This window comes from Ursus americanus, chromosome 2 (assembly GCF_024610735.1).
Source record: "Ursus americanus isolate L20-20 chromosome 2, mUrsAme1.1.p, whole genome shotgun sequence".
NCBI lineage: Eukaryota > Metazoa > Chordata > Mammalia > Carnivora > Ursidae > Ursus > Ursus americanus.
The window spans coordinates 68,523,428-68,531,539 of record NC_142128.1 but is presented as its reverse complement, the minus strand read 5'-3'; the positions used below and the strand labels follow the sequence as shown (position 1 = coordinate 68,531,539).

At 60.8% G+C, this 8,112-nt stretch overlaps 1 protein-coding gene across 2 annotated transcripts; it reads left to right on the top strand.

Moving 5' to 3' along the window:
* Positions 1 to 1,734: 1,734 nt before the first annotated feature.
* Positions 1,735 to 6,724, top strand: ELF3 (E74 like ETS transcription factor 3). 2 transcript variants are annotated; one of them, XM_045787671.2, is made up of 9 exons: positions 1,735 to 1,859; positions 2,254 to 2,424; positions 2,768 to 2,989; positions 3,236 to 3,322; positions 3,526 to 3,645; positions 3,837 to 3,926; positions 4,073 to 4,189; positions 5,067 to 5,262; positions 5,916 to 6,724. In XM_045787671.2, exons 2-9 carry the CDS (start codon positions 2,262 to 2,264, stop codon positions 6,028 to 6,030), a joined length of 1,110 nt encoding a protein of 369 aa, XP_045643627.1. In that variant the 5' UTR covers positions 1,735 to 1,859; positions 2,254 to 2,261; the 3' UTR covers positions 6,031 to 6,724. The 2 variants fall into 2 exon arrangements, with proteins under 2 accessions (XP_045643627.1, XP_045643625.1); XM_045787669.2 differs by lacking the exon at positions 1,735 to 1,859 and having other exon boundaries at positions 1,871 to 2,424.
* Positions 6,725 to 8,112: the final 1,388 nt, after the last annotated feature.

The window sequence follows — 8,112 nt, the reverse complement described above, 5'->3', positions numbered from 1 at the left end:
CTCAGGCTCTTTGGGGGAGGCCCCCTGAAGGGCTGGGGAAAATCCTACCGCCAGAGCCCCAGGCTCTCCTACCACCCCCGGCCCAGTGGCCCAGTGGAGGGCCCCCCCCCCCCCCCCGACCCTAAGCCCCTCTCCTAGGCACCCAGCAGTTTCAGGGACAAAGAGGAGAACATTCCAGAAGGTGGACTTCTTAGTTGTCTGGCTCTAGAGATAAAGAAGGGGGCAGCTCCGGGGAGGGGAGGTCACCATTTGTTTGAGGAGTCATTTCACCCACTGAGGTTAAGCTTGGCCACGAACCACCCAGGCTTGTGGCATTAACAAAGGAGGTGTGGAAAGAGACACTCATATCCTACAGCTTAGGTGCATAAAAAACTAGATCTGGAAGAGATCTGAGGGATTATTAAGTCCAGACCACCTTGTTTTCACCCGTGGTGAAACAAGCAGAATCCCGTAGCTGGCGAGTCACCCAACACACGCCTCCTGCCTTCTCTTCCCCATCCTCTGCCCCCCACACTCAGGGTCTCCAGTGGGGTCTGCGTTCATAGACACGAAGGACTCACTGTGCCCGTGGGGAGGGCAAGGGCCTGGCTGAGCCGCCGAGCGGGAGGACCCTGAAGCAAGACACGCCTGCTATCCTCGGGCAAGAGCGCCAGCACCCCCCCCCCCCCCCACTTAGCCAGCGCCCGTGTGGCCTGGGCAAGTCACGCAACTCCTCTGAGCTAGGATGTTCTCAGCTTTAAAACGGGGACAATCATACATTCCATACAGTGTTCTTGTGAGGATTAAGTGGAGACTACGTTACAGGTGCCTGGTAAATGGTGACTACTGGGCGTTCCATTTTCTTTGCGGAATGCCGGGACCCAGGGAGCCAGGCTTCCAGCCACTAGAGGGTAGCAGACAGGTGCCGGTCAACTGGGCCGAGGGCGGGGAGATTAGAAGGGAGAGCTGATAGCGAGGGATAAACACGGCCATGCGGATTCCAGCACCTGCAGCCGCCCCCAGGGTCTGAGGGCTCCGGCAGGGGCGGAGGGAGAGCCAGACCTCTCCAGAAGTGGCTGCAGCAGCCCTAGTGCTTGCATGGGGTGCGGGCAGGCAAAGCGTGCCAAGACGTTTCCACCGAAGTAGATGCCAGCGAGCACGCTGCTGGGGGCACTGGGGACACTGAAGACGCTGGGCCCCTGAGGCTAGGCTGTACGAGCCCATGAATACCGCCCAGCGTCTGGAGAGCCTTCCAGCAGGAATCCTGAGCGTTGTGGGAAAAGTTCCCAAACGCCACTCTCTGCTCTCCCTACTAGGCCCCCTTGTCCTCAGATCTCTGCCCCGTTTGGGGACTAGCAGTCCTCCTCCCCAGTTCCACCACGTTCCCTTCCCCCCTTCCAGCCCATCCCTGGCCTGGCCCCCCGGAGGAATTTCCTGCACCAGAGGGTGGCCGAAAGTACAAATGCCCACCCCAGCGACTCTCCTGCCCCCCGCCCAGGCCAGTGCCCTGTGCCCAACCCCAGAGGGTGCGGGATGACAGACTCTAACAATCATTAAACCAGCCGGGCCTGATTTCCCAGCACCGCCTGCCAGGATCCGGGCCAAGTGGCACAAAATATGCAAATCACCTGGGCCCAGAAGCCCGGTCTAAAGGCCAGGAAATCCCCTCCGTCCAATGAGCCAGCAGCTCAGGTTACCGCCAGCCGCGCTATAAAGGCCTGGGCTGGGGCGGAGCTGCCACAAGCCTCTATTTAGGGCGGGTGGGGGAGCACCTCAGAGCTACCTGGCACAGCTGCGGGCCGCCCGGATTTCTCGGATTTCTCGCCTGCCTGCTGTCCCTTAGTCCTGCCTGCCTGCCACACCCACACCCCGCTGCTCAGGTAGGACCCCCACCTGTCACATTGCCCAGCCTGGGCCCTGGGAACCCGGAGACGGGTCGAGTGGATGTGGAGTTCTAAACCCACCCACCGCAGCTCCGCATGGTAGAGCCCCTGAGCAGGAGTGGCGGGCAGTGGGAGTGTCCTGAAGGTCGCAGAGGCATTGTCTCTGGGAGGGACAGAGTGGCTCTGACTGTGCCAGTCCCACTCAAGGGCCCAGGGGGGCTGGGGGCCACAGCGGGCTCTGAGATCTTGGAGACCTTCATGAAGATAGGGTGTCCAAAGAGATATTGACCTTCACCACCGCCCCCCCTCCTTGGGGCTCCTCCTGCCCCAGGCTTGGCCGGAGGGGAAGGGGAGGACTCTGGCCTTCACCAGCCTTGGCCTCCCCGCCCAGGTAGCCTCATGGCTGCAACCTGTGAGATCAGCAACGTCTTTAGCAACTGCTTCAGTGCTATGTACAGCTCAGAGGAGCCCGCGCTGGCTTCTGTCCCTGCTGCCGCCACCTTTGGGGCCGATGACCTGGTGCTTACCCTGAGCAACCCCCAGATGCCTCTGGAGGGCACAGGTGGGTCTCAGCAGGTGGGATGGGGTGTTTGGGGGAGGGAGAGACACCCCTCTAAGAGCCTATTAGATAAATGGAGAAGTCAGGCAGGGAGGAAGGGTCCCCCCAGCAAATTCCAGCACTAGGGGCTGGAGGTGTGGGGTTGAGGGGCAGCGACCGACTAAGCGAGGTGCTGAGCGAAGGTGGTGTGAATGCCGCCCCCTGACCCTCCTCCTGGGAGTGGTCTCTGAGATGTGGAGGGGGTTGGGGAAGGGGGTGCACACAAAAGCCCAAGTGGACACCAGAAATGGGCGGTGAGGGTCCGGGTGACTCGGGCTGACCTGACGCTGTGCCCGGTCCCTTGTAGAGAAGGCCAGCTGGTCGGGGAAGCAGCCCCAGTTCTGGTCAAAGGCCCAGGTTCTGGACTGGATCAGCTACCAAGTGGAGAAGAACAAATACGACGCAAGCTCCATCGACTTCTCGCGGTGTGACATGGACGGGGCCACGCTCTGCAACTGTGCCCCCGAGGAGCTGCGTCTGGTCTTTGGGCCTCTGGGGGACCAACTCTATTCCCAGCTGTGGGACCTCAGTGAGTCCGGGCCGCTGGTGCCACAGGGAGCCCAGGACTGGAGGGGGAGGCCAGCCTCCTGCCCCTGTCTCCCTCCAGTTAGGGAGGCTGGCCTAGGGACCGGCCCATAGCCGGAGCTGAGGCCAGCGTGGCTGTGGGAAGGACCTGGAGCCCGAGGCCAGTGGGCACAGACAGAGAAAGAAGCCCCAAGGGGAGAGGGGACTGGGACGCCTGCCTGGGCTCTGACCCGTCCTCCCTTCCTAATAGCTTCTAGCTTTCCTGATGAACTCAGCTGGATCATTGAGCTGCTGGAGAAGGACAGCATGGCCTTCCAGGAGACCCTGGGCCCCTTTGGTGAGAACTCTTCTTCTCCATCATTCCTTAGCTTGTCCTGTCCCATCTCTGCCTCTCCCCAGAGCGCTAGAGCTGACCCTCTGTCGCCGGAATTCTGTCTCCCCCAGCTAGAAAAACAGCAGGCCCTTGGACCTCTGGGTAGCCTAGTGTCCCTCCTGCCTGTTCCTCTGAACCTTGTCTGAACCCTTACCTCCTCTTCCCAGACCAGGGAAGCCCCTTCAGCCAGGAGATGCTGGAGGAGTGCCGGCAGCCCAGCCCCTACTTCCCCGGCAGCTACGGCCCCGGAGCCCCCTCCCCCGGCAGCTCCGATGTCTCCACCACAGGTGAGCACCCTCATCAGGGCCACAGCCCCCCTTCCCCCAAATGTCCCGCAGCCCTTGGTTCCCTGCACTAGAGCCCAGGCTTTTGGGAGGAACAGGAGCGGGCTGGGTGGTGTGTCCTGAGACCCCCAGCAGCCAATCCCCCAGAAGGTGTGGGCTGGCAGGGGGACTCACTCTGCCCCCATCTCCCCTAGGGACTGGGACTTCCCAGAGCCCCCACTCCTCAGACTCCGGTGGAAGTGACGTGGACCTGGATCCCAGTGACAGCAAGCTCTTCTGTAGAGGTGAGTGCAGGGAGCCTCCTGGTCCCCGTGGGCTGGTCCTTCCCCTCGTCCCTGCTCTCCTGCAGGGTTTCCCTCCTGTAGAGGAGCTGCCCCCTCGAGCCCCCCCCATTCCTTCCCCTCCTGACCTTGCACCTCCCCTGTCTTAGACGGCTTTCCCGACTATAAGAAGGGGGATCCTAAGCACGGGAAGCGGAAACGGGGCCGGCCCCGAAAGCTGAGCAAAGACTCTCGGGAGTGTCTGGAGGGCAAGAAGAGCAAGCACGGTGAGCTCCTGGGGTCACCCCCTTTGCTGGGGCCTGAGCGGGGTGGGCAGCAGACTCACGGTGGTGCCGCTGGTGCATTTTTTCTCCCGTGTTCACTGGCTGTCCACACCGCTCCTCCCTCCCGCCATCATGGCTGTGCACGGGCCCAAGGCTGTGTGGTACTGGTCACCACCTCCTCGCAGAGCCTAGGTCGGTGGTCCTGGAGAGGAGGGGAAACTGAGGCTCCTGGAAGAAGGCCCATGGGACTAGAGCCCAGGTTCCCTGCCCACCCACGCCAGCTCTCTCTGCACCTGCTCTGTCCTGCCTGCTGGGACACCCTCGGTGGTGTGAGGGGGCAGCCGGCGGGTGCTGGGAGGGCCTGTGGGGCCGCAGGGGGCTCAGGCCGAGGACTGTGCCCCTGCTGCAAGGCCTCAGGCCCTGCTGTGCGCCAGCCAGCCGCTGGGAACCGCTGGGTGATGGCCCTGAGCTCCTCCTTGCCTCCATTTCGTGCTAGCAGCCTCCCCCCCCCCCCCACACTAGGCCTGGCTGCTTCTCGTCTTCAGGGGGCTACTTTTTCCAGGAAGCTGTCCCCTCGTCCCCCAGGCTGGGGCCAGCTCCCTGGTCCTGTACTCGCTAAGCTCTCACCACCTGTTGGTGTGTTGGCTTTCTCGCGGTGGCCCCCACCGAGCCGTGGGCTCCTTAGGCAGTAGCGTGTCGCAGTCACTGTCAAACCCCAGCCAGAACACCTGCGCTGTGTGGGAGGCAGTCCCCGTGGTGGGGGGGAGCAGCCCCGCCACGGCGCGGCCACCCACGGGCAGCGTGCTGGGCCTGGCGGGGCCCCCTGGCCTCGGAGGAGAGGGGCTATCCCGGCCTCTGACCGAAGCCTCTGGCCTCGCAGCCCCCAGAGGCACCCACCTGTGGGAGTTCATCCGGGACATCCTCATCCACCCGGAGCTCAATGAAGGCCTCATGAAGTGGGAGAACCGGCAAGAGGGCGTCTTCAAGTTCTTGCGGTCCGAGGCAGTGGCCCAGCTCTGGGGCCAGAAGAAGAAGAACAGCAGCATGACCTACGAGAAGCTGAGCAGGGCCATGAGGTGAGCAGGGGCCGGGGGTCCTGTGGACGCTGCCGGGGACCGCTTGCCCGCGCTCCCGCGGCTCTCTCGGACCACCACCCTCCTGACAGGTGTGAGTCCTGCCGAGGGACGATAATAGTGTCCGCCTGCCTCGTGGGTTACAGGGTGACACGGAGGAAGCAGTAGCCAGCATAGCAAACACAGTAAACTCTGATGACATTTCTTTGCATGGTCTGCAAGGCGTGTCTGAGAAAAGTTCTTAATGGTGAAAAGAGCATGAGCCCAGGCCTCCATCAAGTCCTGGCTCTCCCCCTGTTGAATTAATTAGATTGCTTATCTGGACCTCAGTTTCCCCCTGAACAATCACTAAAGTCCCTTCCCGCCCTAAAATCACGTGGTTTCATGATAAGCCCCGGGACAGAGCCGTAAGATACAAAGAAGCACGGTTAGCCCCAGGGACTGTGGACGCCTTCTAGGCCAGAGTGCCAGGAAGGGGCAGAGACAGCAACTCCTTGCAGGAGGGAAGAAGAGGAAAGCTGCAGGAAGTGGGTCAGGCGCAGGCTGGAACCCAGGGGGCCAGGCCCCGTGAGCCTAACGGGGCCGGCGAGGGAGGGCGTCCGCAGTCCAGGCTGCTCCCCACCTGGGCGCGTCTGACCACCCTTGTCCGCACCCAGGTACTACTACAAACGGGAGATCCTGGAGCGGGTGGATGGCCGGCGGCTGGTCTACAAGTTTGGCAAAAACTCCAGCGGCTGGAAGGAGGAAGAGGTTGCCGGGAGTCGGAACTGAGGGTCCGAACGGGACCCAGGACCAAACGCGTGGACTTGAGGCCTGCAGCCCCTCCTGGGAGGACCACCAGGCCCCCACCGTTCGGGCATGCCGGGGCCGTGCCGTGGAGAGAAGCTGAGGTTCTGGGACCTTGTTCAGCCGTCATCCTGGGATCCGGGGCTCGTGGCCTCTCCTGTCTGCCCTCCTCTTGGAATTACGAGCACTGGGGTTTGAGGTGACTTGTCGGCTGACCATAGCTGCCAGCGCAGCTCCTTTTACTGGTGCCTCCTCTAACCCAACCCAGACAGCGGCTACAGACAGTGCCTTCCGCCCCCAGATGCCTGGGCTGAGCCAAGGAGGCCAGGGGAAGCCACAGGGGCGCTGCGAGAGGGGCAGGACAGGGTCTTCCTGCCCCCTGCTTTCTGGACCGGCCTCCACATCACTGCTTGGACTCCGCAGGCAGGGGTCAGAGCACTCCCTAATTTATGTGCTATAAATAGTCAGATGTATATAGAGATCTATTTTTTCTAAGACATTCCCCACCCCCCCGCTCCTCTCCCACCACAGGTTGTGGTCAGACAGACTGTTCTAGGCCCTCAGCTGGGCCAGTGAGGGGCGGGGAGATGCCTGGACCCTCAGGATGGGGCTCCTGGCTCCTTTCTCCTGTGAATGGAGGCAGAGACCTCCAATAAAGTGTCTTCTGGGCTTTTTCTAACCTTTGTCTTAGCTACCTGTGTACTGACATTTGGGCCTCTGGATTGGATGAGGCTGCGGGGTTGGAGGAGGGGCCAGGGCCAGAGGCAGGAGGCAGGAGGGGAAAGCAGAGGCAGGCCTGCAGGGTAGGGACAGGTGTCCTGGAGCAGGAGGGCTGGGTTTACAGACAAGCCGCCCAGGGGGCTGGAGGGCAAGCAAAGGAAACAAGGTGAGACTGAGAGGGCTTCCCAGGCTCCGTGCAAGCAAGGGCATGAGCTCGGCAAGCCAGACACCGGGCTAGCCCTGCTGCCGCGACACATTTGCTCGGTGACCTTGGCCAAGTCAGCCCTCTGGGCCTGCTTCCTTGCTGTAAGGCTAGGGTTTGGATCCGACACTGTCTAAGAAGTCTAGAATTACGTATCGAGCCTTGTGGAATAGACACTTCGGCATTCCAGCCGCGTTGGCCGTAAACGGAGAAAGCAAAGTGGAGATGAGTCCTTGGTGAGAAAGAAGGGGGGAAGGAGTAGACGTTTGCCAGCCTAGTGTACGCCAGGCCCTGTGCCAGCCCCTCAGCACATCTGATCCTCTCCCAAAAAGAGAGGGACACTTATCGCTTCCATTTTTCAAACGCAGAAAGTGAGGTTCAGTAGGGCCGGCGACTCAGCCAAGGCTGCTGGGGCGGCACGTAGGTGCTCAGTAGCTTTTCCCCTGGGGTGTCCCCGGGGTTAGGGCTCCTGTGACTTAATCTTCAGTACGTTGCAGCACTGTGTTTACTGTCTCCGCAGTGACACTGCAGCCAGGCTCCAGGAGAGGACATTCTGCTAATAGGAGGCGTATATGCGGTTCCTCATGAAGAGTATCTTCCAGCAGAAAGTTCCTTAGGTCTGAGGCTTCGAATTCCATAGAGCACTTAAAAGGCATTTCGTAAGTTCGAAATGCTGTTTCGTTGTCTTAGAAATACCAGATTATTCGCTGAAGGCTGTGGGTAAGGAAGGGAGCTTAGAAAACCAGACATGTGGAAGTGGGGCTTGCTCTGGAGAAACAAAGAACAGTAAAAACGGAAAGTGGGCAAGTTGGTTGGAGAGGGTAGTAGGGTCATGAAGGAAGCTAGAATCTTCTACCATTTTGGGCAAAGTGTTGCTATGGCTGGACAAGCGAGTTAGTCGAAGAGAGTAAGGCGAAGGGTAAGCCTCAGACAGCCCCGGTCTCCATGCCGGTCAGGCCACTTCTCAGCTGGGGAGCCTTCGGCAGCTTAGCCTAAGAATGACCTCATTTCTTGGAAATGAAGGCACGCTAGCCACTGTGCTAATTTCTCAGCCCATGTTATCTTGGGGGGTCTTCACACCCTAAAGAGACGTGACCCTTGTCGCCTGAAGTCGCCTAAAGTCGCCTAGCCAGGTGTGCAGGACG

Bases quoted from the DNA above. Each gene is read 5' to 3' on its own strand.
- ELF3 (XM_045787671.2), top strand. From the start codon at position 2,262: ATGGCTGCAACCTGTGAGATCAGCAACGTCTTTAGCAACTGCTTCAGT. The intron at 2,990-3,235 runs GTGAGTCCGGGC...CCTTCCTAATAG, and splicing joins TTCCCAGCTGTGGGACCTCA to CTTCTAGCTTTCCTGATGAA. The intron at 4,190-5,066 runs GTGAGCTCCTGG...CTGGCCTCGCAG, and splicing joins GGGCAAGAAGAGCAAGCACG to CCCCCAGAGGCACCCACCTG.